A 19,189-nucleotide genomic window follows, 5' to 3' on the forward strand; every position below is an offset into this window, starting at 1 on the left:
CGATCACATAGCATTGAAGTTTGAAAACGTGCCCTGAGAATTTGTGCTTTTTACTGTGTTGAAATATTAGGTCACCTCTCGTACGCCATTTTCCGGATTGTAAAACACTCTTTCTTATTTTGGAGAACAACAATAATCATGTCTTTTATAAATATCTATAGATGTGCGGGGTCAAGTCTGGTGTTAATTAGAAACACATTTTCGAATTAAAGCTGACTCCTAAGCCATGTTATAATTGTATAGATTTGAGAATTTCTTATATTTTTGTTGCGGTAATAAATCCGAAATCTCTTTTGCGGGATCAATCTGTAGTCCTACTAATATATATATATATATATATATATGAAAGCATATATTTGCCAATTTTAAAAGCTAAGTTGCCAATAAGAGACAAATTTCTACGTTTTCAAGAGGATGCGATTTCCTTAAGCTTGCTATGATGACGATGACATGAAGAGGCCTAACTTGCATAAGGGGACGTATAGGCTGTGTCTATTTTCTCACTTTTGAAGCTACATGAAATGATTAAACATGAAACAAAGTGCATGGCATGGCTTATAACACAAGGCAGTCACTTATCAATGCCAGGGCTTTGTCACTGCTTGTAAGTTCACCATTATTTATAATTCTCCTTTCGCAGCATTTTGAAAAAAAAAAAAAAGAAGAAAAGGAATTATACGTGCACACGTAAGAGGGCTGGACTCCTTGTTGGTCATATTTGCTTAGTTCATAATGATGGGTCAATAATTTATTCGGAGACATGAGGCAATTCATATGTACTAACTAGCTATATGTACACACAGCTTAATGCATTTTCTTTATCTGCTGGTCCCTCTTCGTCCAAGCAGTCCTCTTTCTAAGCTTAACTTAAATTTAAAATTGGGGATATAAAATTCAGAAAAGTTAAAAAAAAAAGGAAATCTTGTGCATTTCTGTGGATAATCATCCTATAATATGATCTATTATGTCAAATTGAGCATCACAATCATAATTTACCAAATTAAGAAGAGACAAATCAGGCTTATTTCTCCTAATTAAATGGGCAAATCGACCAAAAAATCTTTCAGCAAAGGAAGAGCAAACCAATAAGATTCTGACATTTTTTTCTTTTCTTCCCTTTAGTAGAAATCGGCTCCTTTTTCTCTGAAAATTTTGTGGTATCCTGAATAAGCTATGCTCAGTTCAACCATTTGTATAGCCAGAATCCTAAGACCTGTCGACTATTATTGACCAAGCTCTGAATCAAGTACATATGAAAAGAGAGCACATGCATTCACTTCAATTCAAATCAAAACCCGAGACTCCGTTAAAAAATCCTGACAAAATTCCCACCATGCGCCATGCACTCTCTCTCTCTCTCTGTCTCGGTTTCAACAAATTAAACACCCCACTAACATTATCCCCAACATTCACATGCATGGACTGCCACTGCCACTCATTATTCCCACATGCACATGCAAACATACTCTTAATAATTCTTTCTTTTATTTTTCTCAATGTTCCCAAGTGAATAAATTACATGGAGAAAGTAAACAGTTGGTGGTGCGTTTTGTTTAAACCACCATCTCTACCTGACTCTGAATACTCCTAAATTTTAAAAATTTATTTATATATTAATGATTAAAAATTCAATTATTTTTATATTCTTATTCATTAATTACCCGTTAATTTTTTATATTTACATAAAAATTAATTACTTAGATAAACAAACTTATGTAAAATCATATTGATAAAAGACCCGGATCGGTTTTGTTTTGGGACTCTAGCACATTGTGATTTGAGAAGTGGTGATGATGGCATTGATGATGGTGTGATGACGAAATTATATATATAATCTTTTTCATCATCTTCTTTCATTGTATTAATTTGTTTTTTCTCCAAATATTTAGTGGACAAGAACCCCACCATGGTCTAATGGAAGAGCATGCACATTAAAAAGTTATTATTGTTTGGTCCCCCCTTTTGTACGAAACTAAATAAGCTTCGTGGACTCTGATACATGAAATTCTCTCTCCCTCTCTCTCCTCTCTTTCGTTCCATCTCTTTCAAAAGACATGAGAGGATTCCATTTCCATGCATGATTATTACGTATACACCAATACGTGCTCTCATATTGTCTCTTCCTTTCTAAAGGGCAGTTCGGATATTACTCGGTTGTATGTTGCTGCTACCTTTGCTTTTATTTACATGAGGAGATAATAAAGAGTTTGACCTCTTTATTTTATCTCATCAATTTTATACCAATACTCATATTCCCCTTGTAAAAAACTATTCAAAGGATATATAACTTTTAAGAAGTCACATGATAGTTAAATTAATATCTTATAAAAATAACTTTAGGCTCGTCTCTGTAATTTGATTCTACCTATAATTTGTTTCCATTACGTTTCATTTTTTCAAAAGAAAATTGCAATTATCAAAATGATTCAATTACATTAAATGAGCACTGAGCCGAAAATATATAAATATATATATAATTGAGAGTTCAAAACAAAAATTCCCAAGAAGGGACATTATTTGGATATATATATATATATAACTGAGAGTTCAAAACAAAAATTCCCAAGAAGGGACATTATTGGGTTCTCCAGCATTTTAGAACCATACTATTAGTACAATAGCAGCACATTGGTGAAATTCCAAGTTTACATTCATTCAGTTTAAACAAAAAACAGTTGAAATAGAGAGCAACTTGAAGTTGAAATAATTTTATTTATTAAGTAAAAAGAACAAACAAACCCTTTACAATTCAAATATGCCTCAATCCATAAATTCCAAGCTTTTAAAAACCACACGGCACCACGTGGAAGAAGATGATAGAGATGCAGCTAGTGCTTACAGCAAAAACAATTGAAATGGAGTCCGCTCACATTCAAGAGGGAATGGTTTCTTCAATCCATAGATTTTGGCAATTGCTTTTCCAAACGATGAGGCATGAGATGGAAACCAAGGCTGTGATGGTAAAAAGGGGTTCCAAAAAAAAAAAAAAATAGAACGGCTAGAATTGGTGATGATAAACCCTTAATAAGAGAAGGGAGATATATTACAGATTATTGGAGTTTTTCATTTTATTTTTTAAGTAGATTTTTAAAGTTTTATTTGTTGGGTATTTGGAAAAGGACAAAAAAATAAATATAATAAGGAGATAAGTTATACTAAGATATAAGATTATTTAAAAATTTTCAATGGGGTTAATTGAGAAGTGGACCCTAGTGATATAAAATATGAGGTCAAATATCATCACTCATTAATAAATCCTTTAGGACCTCCACCTACTTATGGCATTTCAACTCGTTGTTAGGTAATTAAAGTCACCCTCGTGATCTAAAATTTTTCATTGGTGATTGATAGTTAATAAATATAAATAAAAAATTTAAGTAATACGTATATTATCACTAAAAGAAACAAAATTTAAGAGAATTTAGATTAAGAGAAGACCCTACCTCAAAATTATTAGGCCAAATTAATTTTTTTTCCTCCACCTATTAACGCTCTGCATCTCACTCAGGTCGGCTTAAGTTTGCAGCAAGTTGGACTATAAAACTATTATATTTTCACTATATACGATTGGTTGAGAAGTATATATGGCAAGAATTCAATACATAGAGGTTTTGTGTGTATGGGAGACTCAAATCTGTAAGAGGGCCTATACACGCAAATACTCAAACTTCCTTCCGTAGTTTATTTGTAAATCACATTGGTTTTTTAATCATTAATCGGTAGCTCATAACAAAATTCTAACCATGTTATCTATAAAACAAGCTTATAACCAAAATTTGGACCACATTATCTTTATGATTAATAAAAATACTGCAACTTTATTGTAAAAACTGTAATTATATTATAAATTACATGAATAAATAGCAACAAGCAATGATCATCAGAGGGTCTATAGATTTGTGCCACGTCTCAAGAGTTTTGGAGATGTTGTAGTACTTCTTACACCAGTGAGTAAACATATTTCTCTTACATTTCAAAATTTCAAACTAAAGTGTTAAAAGAGATATTAAAAAAAAAATGGCCTATCATATTGATTATTTTTGGCCGTTATTCTTGAATTTTTAAGATAGATAATTAAAGCATTTTACTGTAGGAACTTCATATTTTTGGAAAGATGGGCTATTATTGCATCATGGGTGGGGGCGCGTATGTTTGATTTGAGAGAAAGAATTGTGAGGTGCCCACTTGGTAGAATCTTGAGGTTGAATTTTTGGTAGAAACATATCTCCATCAATGCCCTTGCTTTCATGCTTTTATTCCAAGCTTAAGTCATTCCATGCCCATGCACTGTCACCAGAGGCCACGCTTCCCATCTCTTACTACTGCTTTATTTCGAAGCATATTACACGCTCCTCAATTTCTTTATTTGGCAACAGGATTTTTTCTGTTCATTAAATAGAAGTTGCAACATTCCATCAGCCACAGAAGAAAATAAAGCTAGCATTAGAGATTTTTCAGGCTACTCATATTTTTATATCACAGTATCCTCCACTCTATGTTGAAAACCTTCGATTTGTTATATCTAAGTTCTAAGATAATGTACATAATAGATCATAAATTAGAGAGTGAGAAGGAAAATTTAGAGATCGACAATTGGAAAACATTAAAACAATAAATTAAGAGATTTTTTTTTAACAGGAAAACTAAAGTGAGATTGATGTAACAAATAATGCCGTATATAGTTTAGACGCCCTGATCGAATCCTCTTATTTATTAATTTCATATGTGCATAACATTGAGAATTTAAATGCTTAGAATAAGAAAGGAGACTAAATCAATGTCGTTTATATTGATTGACCCATCTCTGAATCGAGAGAGAGAGAGAGCAGTGACCACGTTTGATGGGCTGGAAAAAGAATGCGAGCAGCCTTTCAGGGCAGAGATCAGGCAGCAGCAGCAAAGCAACTAGCTAGACAACAGCAGCTAGCATTGGCCGTTGTTGTTGTTCAAGTTTAAAATATTACCTCTCATTCAAGTTAATTTTTAACTGACAAAACGCATTGGAAAGAGACTCATAGAGAGAGAATTTGATATTAATTTTGACAAATCAGAAGTCATGTATTTTATATAGTACACAAAGTTAATGCAGGGAGGGTGGGGGGCACATGCTTTAGCAAACGAATGTCCTACAAGCCCACGTCGCTGTGTTTCGATTCTCGGGTCGTGGGGAAACACCATCATGCATGCCAAAGTACTCCCCCCTCCCCATTTATTTGTTTATAATTACCCTATCAATAACATAACAAACGCTAATGTGCTTCTAATGTTAATATCTTATCTTATTATTGACAGGTAATCTCATTTTGCCAGGTCATTAAATTCTTCTTAATCCCCCACAACTCCCTTGTCTCATTTAATTTGGTTTGAACCATACATTAATTTAACATTTCGAATTAACAAATATTGATATAACTATATACATACATATTCACACACTAGCTAGCTAGTATAATTAATTAATTAGCTGCAAATTCACAAGAACATGAGACGCGTGGGGTCTTCCTAGACGTGAATAAATCTTTGCTTTCTGATACATAGTTCTTCCCAAATTGTAAGTTATTAATAAGCTTATTCCATAAACATGATCTACTAGGGCTAAAAAGGACCTTTTTGTGATATTCTAGAAACAAAGGAACTTTACGGTCATTTTTTCCTAGGAACATGCCCTAAAGTTGTTAGCTGGAAGACCCTTGATTTTTTTTTTTTTAATTGCAACAACAGGTGGAAACTTATATTTCGTCTTAATAAAGTCAAAAAAATATTACTACTAACTCGACCTCCTTAGAAGAATATGTATATATATATTTTTTATTAATATAATATAATTAGAAACTGACTGACTGACTGACCACCATCTCTCTCTCTCTCTCTCTCCCCCCCTTCTGCAACTATTTCATCTCCACAAGCTTCCAAACAAAGAGAATTAATGGAAAGTGAGATTTGTAAGGTTTATTAATGTTCTCCTTGTAGTTGTATTATGTTATATTTACGACAAAATTGGCACCATACAAATACAAAATAAAAAAAAGGAAAAACCCTTATCTTTTTGTTAATGGGTAGTGTTTCTCCCTTAGTCTTTGTCAATTTATTATTCTTCAATCCCAACAAAACATGCTTGTAGAATCAACAATAGATCCCTCTTTCCGTTTCCAAAATAAAAACAACTCCTCACACTCACAGATTCAGAATTTGTTTCCAATCCATGGCTCTTGTCGATATTGATAGTATCAACAACAAAGTTAATAATCGGTTTGGGGTTTTGGGTTATAGGATATGACCATGGTTCCTGCTGCTGAGAATCGCACGAAGCATCAACAGCAACATCATAATCATAATCATAATCTTGTTTATAATTATGGTGGTTGTGGTGGCAGTTATTCAGACAGCGTTGTTGGTCTTATGAGTCGAATACAACAACAACAACAGCAAGGGTATGAGTATAGTAGTAGTGATCAGGGTTGCTTATTAGGATCTGATCGAGACGACGTTGTTGTCGTTTCTAATAATAATAATAATAATCCAATTCCAATGGCTGAAGATGAATCAAGAACTAACAGTCTTAGCGAAGCCGAAGCCGGCTCAAGCTCAAAGGATAACCAAGAAGAGAGAGACGAAGGGTGGCTACAATTGAGTATAGGAAGTCACACAAAAACAAGCCACGGTCTCAAGCATCACGACGATGAGGTGGAGGTGGATCCAACGGCCAGAAGAGGAAGAGGAAGAGGAGGATTAATTGAGCTTGATCTACTACCCGGAGGCGGCAGCTCACAAGAAGCAAGTGCTTTATTAGGTACCGCTTCTACTGCTTTTCATCATCATGCGCCTGAGTTTAGAGGTCAGCGGCCGCTACTAATGAATATGGCTGCAGCAGCTGGTGCCACCACTAGTAGTTTTAGTTCATCTTCTTTATTCTTTCAACAACAACAACAAGGCGGAGGAGGAAGTAGCAGCTTCTCAACATTTCCTCATTATCATCATCAAGAAATTAACTGGGCATTTAGGCCTATACCTATCCCTCAAAATATTGCTTTGGCTTCGTCTTCTTCTTCTTCTTCTTCTTCTTCATTGATGCCATTTGGGTCCTATTTTGCACGGCCATTTCAAGTGCATACGGGACTTGACGTTGCTGGCCCAAGTTCTGATTTCAGAATCATTGATCCTCCAAGGAGACCCCATTCTGGCATTTGGTTTATGCTATTAGCTTCACAAAATCAGTAAGTGCAATTTTCAGTTTCTGGTTTTGTCTTCATTTTTTAATATTTGCCAAAATCATTCTAATTTCAAAATTAATAACGTTCTAATGAAATTCTCTCTTGCTCTCTTTCAATGCAGAACGAAAGAACCGTTCTTGCCTCAAATACCAAAGTGCTTCTTAAGAATCAAGTAATTAATTAATTTTATTTCATCCCCCCGATCTTTCTTTCTTCTTTCTTTTTTCCCCTTTAATTTAAATTACATACACACACACACACACACACACACACACACTATTTCAATTGTGAATTAATTGATTTCTGATCATGCTTTCAGAGATGGGAGGATGACAGTTCGATTGTTAATAAAGTATCTCGTTAACAAGCTGAAACTTGATAGCGAATCAGAGGTATTTATAACTCAATACTCCTACTTATTTTCCATTTCGATGCATTTATATGCGCTTTGTTTGCATCATTCTTTGTTATTAACAAGATTGAAAAATAAGCATGGCTCTCCACACAAAAAAAGCCAAAAAGAGAAACTCGAAATCAATTTTATCCACTAATTTTAATTTACGTGAATTAGGATATGGTTGGTGTTAGAGACATGAAAGAAACAGCAGAACAAATTAAATGCATTTTATATGTTGTTATTTATTTCTTTTGAAAAATCGTGTTTAGGAATTAGGTGAGAAGTATATTTCTAGGTAGCCATATATCTTCTCTTTTTGTATCATTAGCCTTTTACCAGCATAATCTTTTGTCTTAAAGATGGTCTTGAGACAATGTGTTTTTCTAATCAATTAAGGAAATGACTCTTATAAATTGGTCATAAACTTCATGTGTAGTTAGTTACTGGATAGCTTTTTTGATGAGATTAAAGGTGTAGGGTTCAAATTTAGAACATTGAAAATATTTTATAGAAAGTTACCTACCACCATCTTTTGGGTACCCAGAATAAATAGAAGAGGATTTTGTGTTTGTATTTGTTTAAATACGTAGCTGTCGTCCTTGTAAAATGAGTTTACTCTCAATTTTGCTAGCATAAAATTTTAAAATATTTTTTAAAGTAACGCATAAGTGCTCCTCAAGTAAAATCTAATTTAGGTTTTAATTTATTACCATACTAATGTTTAGGATGGTAAATATAAAGCAAATATTCGCACTAATTAACCTGATCAAAAGCTTCGAACATTTTTTTTTAAAACCAAAATCTCTGAAAGGTATTTATGCAACATTGAGATAGTTAAACCTAAAGTTTACAGCATTTTCATAGCTTAAGTCTTGATGTTTTTTGGGTTTTGTTTAGAAAGTCGATTCAAATATTCCTAAAAGATATCAGATTTCTCCTAGTTCCTAAGTATATTATGTTGAGATATTTCTGTGTTTGGGATTCTCTATGTATAGAATTTGGATTAATTAACCGAGTCTCAAATGTTAAATCATGAAGAGTCTTTTCTAATATTATTAAGATACTCAAATTGTCTAGCATTAATTTAGCCTGAAAAAAGGGTTCACTTCCCATTATGCAAGTCATTTGAACAGCTCTATGGTTCTCTTTAAAAAGGAAAAATAGCTTCAATTTTGATTTTGATTTTATCACCCATGTTACATATACCACACTTAATAACCCAAGAAAATTCCCTTCGCTATACTTTTTATCAGAACCCTAAACTCTTTATAAGAAAAAGAATAAAATATTCATTGCCATCTGGCTAATAATTTTAACTGTGCATGCATGTCTATTGTCACAATTTTGTTTCATGATCTTGTTACGGACACCAGTTGTTGTGATTCTAGTTCTCGTTTGATGCAGCTAATGATAGATTACAAATTAGTTTTTAGTCATTATTACAACGGATATAGTAAATATATACAAAAATAAGCATGCAAGGTAAAAGTGTGTGTTATTTGACGAATCATATCAATGTTTTAGGTTATATGATATCTTTTAATTTTCATGTGTCAAAGTACTCATGTTTGATGATTTCGCATTCGTATCTAGTCATTACTAGTAAGAAAAGATACAGTTATACAGTAATCATGGATCCACGATATAGTGATAATTTACATATAAAATCTAATTATTGTGTGTCCATCACTCAGTACAATGCTTCCCATGCACACTTCATTATGAAATACATTCATGTCTTCTGAAATAATTATTGTAAATTAAAAGTTTCTTTTTACTAATCCCATTATAAACCTAGGAGAAACAAAACGTATGAATATATACTGGATGAAGAAAAGAGAATTTGCATAATTATATACCATCTCTTGCGTTCAAAAATTCTAATCCGAAAATCCATTTGATGATTATATTTTAAAGAATTTTAGACATATGAGGAAAAGATTCATTAGTTAAAACTTTAGAACTTAGATATACCTAATTGGTTTATTAGAATTGAAAGTAGGGGATCAAAATTGATAAGATTATTCATGACATTGTCCACGTTAGCAAAATAAAATAGAGTGATCCTCCCCCAAAAAAAAATTGGATAGAGTGATGAATTACTGATATTTTTAATAAAATTTTGTAAACTCATTGTAAGTTAATATGCCTTCATGTATCTTGAATGTTGTTGGTAGGGAGAACGGAAGGATTCCTGTTAGAGTCAACTGTTAGTATATATGGCAGTTCCTTGGCTCTGTGTAGGAGAGATTATAGTTTCTTGCTTTTCGCATTTTCTTTTCCTTAAAAATGGGTGCGTAGGATTTGAACTTTGAAGCTGTTGAGGCGTTTTCTAGGGTTGATTTTTTAGTTTCTTTGTTGAAAGTAAAAAAAGAAAAAAAAAATTGTGAGACATGAAGATTATAGAGAGGGCAGTACATGAAGAAAAAGAAAAGAAGCCACAACAAAATTGGCAGAAAATAGTCAAACATCGAGCACTCCATCTGTTCCACATAGAGAAGAAACCTAGGGCATCTCCTAATAGCTTCATAGGAAAAACGTTTTCAGTAGTCAAACTCTATATGTTGGACGGCTAAGTTAGCAACGTGAAATTTTAGTTGTTGAATTCGTCGTCTCGTTTCCTGAATGGTGCCTCAAATGTCATACGTTCGTACAAATATCTATTTGTCGTCATTATTACTAAAAACAAATAAATTAGATTACATGTTTGCCACTCGACATTCCGTTTTGTTGTAGTATAATGAAAAAACTTTAATTAATTTAAGTTTATATGATATAAGTTCGGTGGTTAGGTCAATCCTTTATTATTCCATGCTATGGATGAGACATAGACGCAATATCTTTATTATTATTATTATTATTACTAATTCCAAATGTAACCACCAAGAACTAAATAATAATTGACAAACAAAAATTTTTTAAAAAAACTCACGCCATAGTTTCTAGTTTGCACCAAAATTATGTACACCTAATAACAAAACTGTCATTTGTACCATAAAATATGTTCATAATTAAATAAGAATGTATGCCACACTCAACATTCCTCCTGATTTTTTAATTTTTAAAAAATAAGTTTCCATGTGTATAGTTGGCTCTTTAGGTCAACGAAATGAACCAGTTAGTGATATGTATTGTGTCGCCTGTCACGTAAACTTCTTCTGGCCGCCCCCAGAAAAAAAATCTTAGATCTTTAAATTATATATACGGCCAATGCATAAACTTCATTTCATTTCATTAGTTACCCATATGAAATAGCAATCCTCGACTTTAATTCACACATTGCATGCAAGTAAATAAACCTAATGATTAGTTTTGCTAGGTGGCTCTCACTCTCGCTCTTTCTATCTTGTTAGGTAATTTTGTCTTCATTAATCTATTTTCACACTAGAGATCATGGATTTCTCCTTTATTTTTTTGCCATGATTGCTCACAATCAATGAGAAGCATTTAGATTGTTTTTTTTTTTTTTTTCATGGGCATGGTAGATTGTTGGTTTTTTTTTCATGGCCATGATGAATAGGAGTCTTAAGGCTATAATCGTTCGAGGAAAAGTAAAAAGATGCTCTTTTGGGGGGGAAAAAAAAAAAAAAGAGTGCGTTGACTTTAGTATAAATCTTCAAGTTGGATTATCTAGAGATAGTTGACGCTCATTAACATATAAAATGACGATGATGATAATAATAATAATAAATAAATAAATAAATTGATGGAAACACATATTAATCATCATCATATCGTAGGGCCAGAAAAATCACACGTGGACCCTAAAATTTTAATCATCCATTTGCATGCGTTATCGCCTTCCTTTCGTCACGCTTTCGCCTATTTCAACTCATCAATTCCGACAGCTAATATAGTGTAGGTCTTTCATTAGCCTTTTTATGTTTATTTTTATTTTTACTTTTATAGAATTTGTGCTTAAAAGTTTCCATCAAATTCCTTAAGTGCTGCACTTTGATCAAATTTAAAAAAGACATCATCATTTCCTACCCAAACCAACCATATATCGACAAATAATTATATTTTTAAAAAATTAGAAAAATATCATATATTTACGTCGGAGGAAAGCAATGCATGAGGGATAGATGCAACAATAGAATCATTCCATAGCATAGAAAGCAGAGAAAGACATATAATAGTTGGTGATGTGTATGAATTGCATGCAATTTAAAATATTCAGAGATAATTCTTCCAATAATATATATACACACACATACATATATTAAAAGAAAAAAAAAAAACTCAGAGACGATGGAGGAATATTGACCTTGAATTAGGGTTTTAATTTATTAGAAAGCGACGTGAAGGAGGAGACGTGCATGACATGAGAACGAAAAAAGTTAAAAAAATAAAAAATAATTATGATTAGATATTAGTAGTGCCTATTCCTCGCCGTGCTTTTTGGATCCATTACAAATCTGCTTTTTTATATGCTGCCACTACCTATATTATTTTTCTTTTTTTTAAAAAAAAAAAAAATCTGATACCAAAGATTAAAGTCTCTGGCATCATGATTTTGGCTTACGAGCAAAGTCTTATAAGCGGGCCCTGTAATGATTAAAACTCGGGCTGTTTGAGATCGTGGCCGGGCAGCCCTAACTAGTCCATTTTCCTTGGCTACCCGAACTGCCCTAAGTAATGCGTTTCATTTCTCTGTCTCAAGAGTTTTTTGAGGAATGGAGAATCTCTTGGAGTGAAAGAAAAAAAGGTTGAGAAATTTTATGGGTAAAGTAGACGTTAACAAAACATATATGGGGCACTGCATTTGCACGTAAGCTTGTGACAAAGCATGACTTCAATACTATATATCTTCTTCTTTTATTTTACTTTATATTTTGAAATTACCCAATACCGATTTGAATTTCTTGGTGCATCTTTCGTTTCTTTCAAGTGAAAATTTGCAGTCTTGCTTTGTCATGCAAGATAAATGGGACTACTAGCTAGTTGTGTGAATTCTTTTACAATAATCATAACGCGTCACCAGTAAGAAATTTTTACGTTGAATTACATTTGAAAGAGGAGTCCCTAAGAATTTATTTATATTTAGAATTAAGAGATTCTTAATTTTTTTTCGTTAATATTTTTGATAATATATATACATACTGTTGAACCATTGATGTCATTTGAAAAACAAATAGTTGTTTTTTTGTCTGTGGTTTTCTTTTCCTAGAGTGTTTTGACATCATCAAGGAGTAATGGGGGGTAATGTATTACGAAAAACGTAATTAACAGGTAGGTGGGTAACAAACAGCATAAAAATGCTTTAGGAGAGAAGCGACAATGTCCTTTTGGATTTGAAGAATTTGATTCAATCATTGATATCTTGATTTGTGTGTTTTATATGAATGTCATTATTATAATAATCTGAATTAAAATTTGTAGAGTGACTAATGATGAGAATGCGTGTGATTGTGATTGATGATTAAAGCAGATAGAGATAACATGTAGAGGGCAACAACTTGTACCTTTCTTGACGTTGCAGCATGTGAGGGATAACATATGGAGTCCAAGAGACGCTGTGACTTTACTTCCAGAAACCTCAACCACTGATCATGTTATGGTGCTGCACTATGCTACTAGGACTGCTTCAAACTGAATGCTATTAGTATTATCTCTTCCTTTTTAATTTATTTATTGCCTTGCCGCCGCCCCCCCCCCCCCCCCCCCCCCCAATGTATTATTAATTTTTTAAGTTATTGAAACCCCCCCTTTTTTTCTATTTAATTCTTTTTTTCCCCCAAACTATTCCTTTTCTTTCTAATGGGTTCTGTTATTTATTTCTTATCCATTTCGTTTTCGTTTTTTTGGGTATTCTTCAGTACTTCCCTTAATTGATTGATGAAGAAAACAGTTTGGAATAACCCGAAATGATGTTTATGGTTAATTGCAACGGGAAATAACTCAAGTAGAGATGTATTTCCAAGCCTTGATTGGTTTTTAATTAATTAACTATGATCATTTATGTTAACTAGCACGAACTTCGATTGTTGCTTCTTCAACATTAATTCTTGTCTTTACTTTTTCTCTAATTACTCATGAGATTTGGAATGTTAGTGCCCCACCAATACCACACCATATGTTCCCATCGTGGTACTCGTACCATCTTAAACCAACAAATTGAAAAGTGACATTACAAAAGGCCTAGCTAGCTGCCGAGGGTCAGTGGAGACTCCTGTGCAGTACAAAATGTACAATCATGGCACAGCCTCGGCCTACACCAGCTTGTTGGATAGCTCCATCTTTGAGGCCCATTGTTCAAAGGAACGTGGGCCTCGTATGGAATCGCCTATTACAATTTTATTGTTGAACTGCATTTTAAGCACGGACGGTGATGTTGCGCCCCCAGTTCCCGTCGGAAGGATCTACCGTATACTTCTTTTAATTTTGCTTTTGTTTTGCGTGGTATACGGACAAGCACGGTGTAACGATTTCCTTTTCCATTTGATCGACAACTGAGTTTCAACCATCAGCAACTATAGAGAATTTAAAATTTCTAAAAAGGAAAAAAATATTCAAAATGTGGACATTTGTTAGGTATAGTCTCCAAATCTTGCATTCACGATACCGAGATGATAATCAAAATAACGGATTCAAATACTTCCACCCTCTAAGTACAAATGGTGTACGTGGGCTTTGGTTAAGATTGGCCTTTATTCTGATCCTCCTCGGTAGATCAGCCTACGCAAGACGGATTAGAGTAGCGAGATAATGTGAGCATAGCCGACCGTCACTACATCAATAAGAGAGTAATAAGGTGTGTTCAGAATTTAATTCGATTTGCTTAATTCACATTGATCCGTAAAAATTTAATTCGTATAATTCTGATATGTGGATTAATAGATTGAATTAGATTGAAAATTTGAAAAGGAATAAAAGTTAATTTATTTCTATAAATTAACAAAAATCTACGAATCCGCAAAAAAAAATCTATTTAATTAAAAAATAAAACTTGTAAATATAACATTACTACTTACTAATCAATAAATAAATTAAACATAATTATATTAACACCATATTATATCTTCTCCGATAATAATATAAAATAAAAATAATTAAATAATTAAATGAAAACAACTTCTTAAACAATTAATTTCATAATTTTAATTAATTTTCATGTATTGATCTAAATAAATGAGATTTTCTTTTTTCAATATGTTATATTTTAAAACTTTAAATTTATTGTTCTAGCTTCATTTAAACAATTAATTTAGTTAAATCTTATTTAATTTTGAATTTGATTGGTAGTAAAATTATTTCTATATAAATTTTTTTTATTTGATTAGTTTGTTGATTGGACAAAATAAAAAAAATTAATCTACAAATCAATCCACAAAATGATAGATTAAATGTGGATTTGGTCCAATCAGCATCCGATCTACAAACATATGGATTGGATTGAATTGGATTTCATCAATTTGTTAATTGGATTAGATTAAAAATTTGCTAATCAGCAAAATCGTGAATCGGATATAAATTGATGTTCAATCCCGCAATCCGCAAAATCCGATCTGCGATCACCCTTACAAAACAGAATGATTTCACTACAAAAACAAAAAATAAAAATTTGTTTCATCGTTTCACAACACAAATCTCACCCACAGGCACTTCAGCTGTGCGCAGAGTATTTGGTACTTCACTGTTGTAAACTCAAAACACAGCATCTGTCCCATCTAGCTCGAAAAATATGCTTACATATCTCCACCCCTAAAAGCTGAACAGAATAGCACATGCGAATCCCAGATAATCACATAGATACAGTGCAAATCAGCAAAATCCCTAGTGAGCCAGACATAGGGATGCAGCCCAATAGCAGCAGAACAACTGAAGGAAAAATGCAGACAACAGAAGCTATATCCTAACATTCATAAGAATATACAAATACCATAGCAATCAAATTTTTGACATCAATTGCAAGGACGAGCAATTCAGGAAATAGAAATTCCAGACTGAAACATGGTCAAATGTGATCTAGAATTCTCAACATAAATGGAAACCTTTTTCTCAATGTTATGAAATAGAATCTCAAGTCGTGACAATGCCCAATTCAGTTAAATGAATACCCAAATAATGGAATGAGAGACACAAGCAAGCAAAACCAAAACCAGTGTCATCCAAGATTACATACCTATAAGGAAGCTTGTATGCCTTAAATTTAAGAAACAGTTCATGTAGTTAGTCACTTTACAGTTTAATTTAAGCTGTTGATGACAAGCAATTGATACACATGACAACAGGAATCTCACATTATTGTTGGAGCCGCCACAAACAGTAACGAGTTTCCAGTTTCCAAGTTGAACAAGTGACCTTGCAAGAGCTCCAATAAACAGGAATACTTGACCAGAGCAGCTGTGGAAGGGTAAGTAAGTTATCTGCGAACCTGAAGCACAAATTTCACAATTACCAACCATTGATGCCTACCATAACTGAGGAACCAACCTTGGACACTATTGACTACCTAACAAAAGAAGTGAATTACAAAAATGAAGTTCATCAAAGAATAGCAAATCTATTGAAATAGTCAATAGTAAGAGGAGAAAGATGGATTCTCAATCATATAGAGGAGATCTCTAATCCTACAATTGAAGTAGCTAGCTGGAAATTTCCTCACATGAATTCTTAAAAAGAGAAAAAGGGGAGAGAACATAAAGGGCTTCTGGAGACAAATTTTTCAATACGATTCTCCAATATAGTAATCAAACATTGGAGTTTTCCATTTGACAGAAGAACCACTAACGTAGACCTTGGAAGATGACAAACACTAGAGATCTTTGGTAGGGAAAAAAAAAAATCATAGAATCCAGAACAAATCAATAGTATTACAGTAGTTAGTATTTTCCATTCCTCAACAAAAGGCCAAAATTTTTTACCAATTCCCAAAGGATATACCCTCAATGCACAAGTTATCCTACAATAAGTATACAACCAACTCTTCACACATTAAAGGTTGACTCATAGTTTCAAAAGATTTGGCAAAATGAACTATAATTTGCTCAATTTATTGTCGATTATGAGTATATTTGCTGATATTAAAGATGGCACTAGGTTCATTCAATCACACTGATACAAGCCTATATGTATCTACCTTCTACAATTGTAAAATGAAAGCTGTGAAGAATGAAGGATTTATTCCATAAATTCTTAAAAGGCAAAGCTAGCAACCATGTCGAGTCCAAGTCATGCCAAAAACCTTAAGACACCACTAGTTGCAGTCATTAGAGCAATTAAAGGGAACTGAGAAGGTGAATTAGTGCTAATCATAAAGATTTTTCATGCAGACAACATGACTCAGAAGATGAGCATCATCCATAATGTTTAAGTTGTTGAATCGCTGCAACACTTTGCAATATTGGTATTCTCTGCCCCTGTAAAATAACATTACAGTGAGACATGGACAAAAGAAGGGGGAAAAAATGCAAACGAATTACAAGTCTAATGGGAAAAGACATATTGACTCCCTTTGAGGTTATAACCTAAACCGTCTAAACTTCATGGTGGACCCCAATCGGAAGCAGTCAGATGGAATGACACCAAGAGAAATGGACTTTACCACACAAGTCATATGACCAAGTTACTCAGAATCTTATTACTAAACTCCATCTAGCTAATCAAAAGCCCTACATTATTGATACACAATACGCGAATCGACTCTAGACAGCAAAGCAGTCCCCCTCTTTTACAAGCAACCTTATTATCTAACTCCACTAGCCCCAAATGTCTCTAGGAAGAAAGTTCAATTAAAAACAAGCTACCAATGAAACAGTTATCATTTCCCTTCCTTCGACAAGTTTCAAGAAACTTCACTCACACACATTCCATAACTGAACTTTTCTTTTTCCCTTATTAGGCCCTACAGCAGTGTTACAATAAAAGAAACTATCCAAAAAGATGGTCCTCCCTTCTCTGCTCACCAACATGCACAAGCACTCACCATTTCTGGAGGAGACACAAACATTAATCAAGTGATAAATTTGTCTGCTGTTTTCCATCCTAAAATTTATCGAGCCATTGTAGAAACAAATCAAATACATGCACTGAGAAAGCAAAACAAACAACCATCTCAATCCAAAACTACCACACATAACAAAACTGACATCATTATCATGATCATTATTAGTAATATGATTACAACAGACAAACTCAAACAACCTAGGCGTGCAACTTATATCTAAAATTTGATCGAAGACCGAGGTTTCATCATCATCAAAAAGAGTTACATAATCATACAATTACAAATTATTCTCATCATTATCATTATTAAGAAAAAAGTCACGAAAAGCCCTTACGAAGCTTCTGAATCGCAGTATACAATTTCCTTCTAGAACCCACAGCATTTATTCCCATATCTTTAAGATCTTCAAGTGTCAACATCGGTAAAACTTCATCATCCACTTCATGTATCTCAAAAACGGGCGCGTATCGACTCAATCCCAATTCAATCAGCCACGTCCTCACTCCATCACTAGTTCCCACATTATTATCAAACTCATTATTTTCATTTTCTCGACTCTCCGATGCCCTAGCCCGGGCCAGAACTGAACTCGAACCCATTCTCCTCTGTCCGGGCCAAAAATCTAAGGCCACGTTATCCACCGAATGAACCGGGCTTTGGTCTTTTAACAGACTATCCGAATCGTGATCAAATTCACGATCACGAAACGTTTCGTCTCCGTCTTCTCTGCTGTCCCCGTCAGCTCCTTCGTCGATTTTCGAAATCCAATTCGTTCTCGCTCTCTTCGCTGTCGTCGCTCTTTTCGCTTTCACTCTCTTGTGAGTGACTTCGAGATTATTATTACTATTGTCGCCATTATGGTTTCTCTCTTCGGCGTCTTGAAAATCGTGTGAATCGCCGCCATTGACTAGGTTGGTTAAAGACCGAGCCTTGATTGATTTAGTTGAGGTGTCCTTAGGGAGGCGCCACGTGTGGTGTTGGGATTTAGTACGGCGCACGTGTGAATCATAAATTGGTTGGTCGCCGATCTCGCCTAATCGAACGCTGGGCCGCCGCTGTCTTTTTGGGGCCAGGGGTAGCCCCGTGGGCTCCGTTTGGCCCGGAATGATCGCCGTGGTTGTTGTAGCTGTCGTAGATGTCGTTGTTGTGTTAGTAGCGGTGGCTGTTGTAGCGGCGATTATTGGATTATCCGGCAACTGTAACTCTGCGGCCATAATAACAATAGTGACCAAGAGAGAGCGTGTGTTTCTTTGTGCGAGTGTGTGGGTGAAGTGTGCATAGGATAAGGAATGGTGAGGGGAGATCTGGTGGTTCTGGTATTCGTAGAACGTGTGTTGTTCACCGTTCGATTAGCTCTGTAGTCATTGGTCTTTCATTTTTTCAAAAAAATGGGACGGTAGATGACTGAGATCAGCTTTTTGGTCGTGATTTGGTATTGCTTGGGTGAATCGGACGGTCCACTAAGACCTCGGTTATCTACAATTCTGTACGTCAGGCCAACAAATTTCAGTTAGGATATTGGGCTACACCTCCACTTGGATCTCTAACAGGCCGAAAACGGGAGCTCTTTATTTTCAAGCCCAGTCGTGGATTTGCAGCGACACTGAGTGCACTCTCCTCCTGAGCATCTCT

At 34.1% G+C, this 19,189-nt stretch overlaps 2 protein-coding genes across 4 annotated transcripts; one reads left to right on the forward strand and one right to left on the reverse strand.

The window, feature by feature from the left end:
- The first annotated feature begins 6,004 nt into the window (after positions 1 to 6,004).
- On the forward strand, positions 6,005 to 13,247 carry LOC18043544 (protein LAX PANICLE 2). 2 transcript variants are annotated; one of them, XM_006438784.2, is made up of 4 exons: positions 6,005 to 7,214; positions 7,333 to 7,383; positions 7,531 to 7,603; positions 13,037 to 13,247. In XM_006438784.2, exons 1-4 carry the CDS (start codon positions 6,274 to 6,276, stop codon positions 13,202 to 13,204), a joined length of 1,233 nt encoding a protein of 410 aa, XP_006438847.2. In that variant the 5' UTR covers positions 6,005 to 6,273; the 3' UTR covers positions 13,205 to 13,247. The 2 variants fall into 2 exon arrangements, with proteins under 2 accessions (XP_006438847.2, XP_024042273.1); XM_024186505.1 differs by having other exon boundaries at positions 13,040 to 13,247.
- A 1,830-nt stretch (positions 13,248 to 15,077) lies between these two features.
- Positions 15,078 to 18,985, reverse strand: LOC18043545. 2 transcript variants are annotated; one of them, XM_024186574.1, is made up of 3 exons: positions 17,892 to 18,985; positions 15,852 to 15,985; positions 15,079 to 15,319 (listed from the first exon to the last, which is right to left on the reverse strand). In XM_024186574.1, exons 1-3 carry the CDS (start codon positions 18,769 to 18,771, stop codon positions 15,242 to 15,244), a joined length of 1,092 nt encoding a protein of 363 aa, XP_024042342.1. In that variant the 5' UTR covers positions 18,772 to 18,985; the 3' UTR covers positions 15,079 to 15,241. The 2 variants fall into 2 exon arrangements, with proteins under 2 accessions (XP_006438848.1, XP_024042342.1); XM_006438785.2 differs by having other exon boundaries at positions 15,078 to 15,985.
- Between the last annotated feature and the right edge of the window lie 204 nt (positions 18,986 to 19,189).

The sequence above is a fragment of the Citrus clementina genome, unplaced genomic scaffold (assembly GCF_000493195.1).
Source record: "Citrus clementina cultivar Clemenules unplaced genomic scaffold, Citrus_clementina_v1.0 scaffold_4, whole genome shotgun sequence".
In the NCBI taxonomy this organism is placed as follows: domain Eukaryota; kingdom Viridiplantae; phylum Streptophyta; class Magnoliopsida; order Sapindales; family Rutaceae; genus Citrus; species Citrus x clementina.

What these genes read in the sequence shown, in the direction of transcription:
- LOC18043544 (XM_006438784.2), top strand. Translation starts at nt 6,274, where the DNA reads ATGACCATGGTTCCTGCTGCTGAGAATCGCACGAAGCATCAACAGCAA. An exon ending in CTATTAGCTTCACAAAATCA is followed by an intron (nt 7,215 to 7,332) that starts GTAAGTGCAATT and finishes CTTTCAATGCAG; the next exon opens with AACGAAAGAACCGTTCTTGC. An exon ending in AACTTGATAGCGAATCAGAG is followed by an intron (nt 7,604 to 13,036) that starts GTATTTATAACT and finishes TGATGATTAAAG; the next exon opens with CAGATAGAGATAACATGTAG.
- LOC18043545 (XM_006438785.2), bottom strand. Translation starts at nt 18,771, where the DNA reads ATGGCCGCAGAGTTACAGTTGCCGGATAATCCAATAATCGCCGCTACA. An exon ending in TACTGCGATTCAGAAGCTTC is followed by an intron (nt 15,986 to 17,891) that starts GTAAGGGCTTTT and finishes TTTGTGCTTCAG; the next exon opens with GTTCGCAGATAACTTACTTA.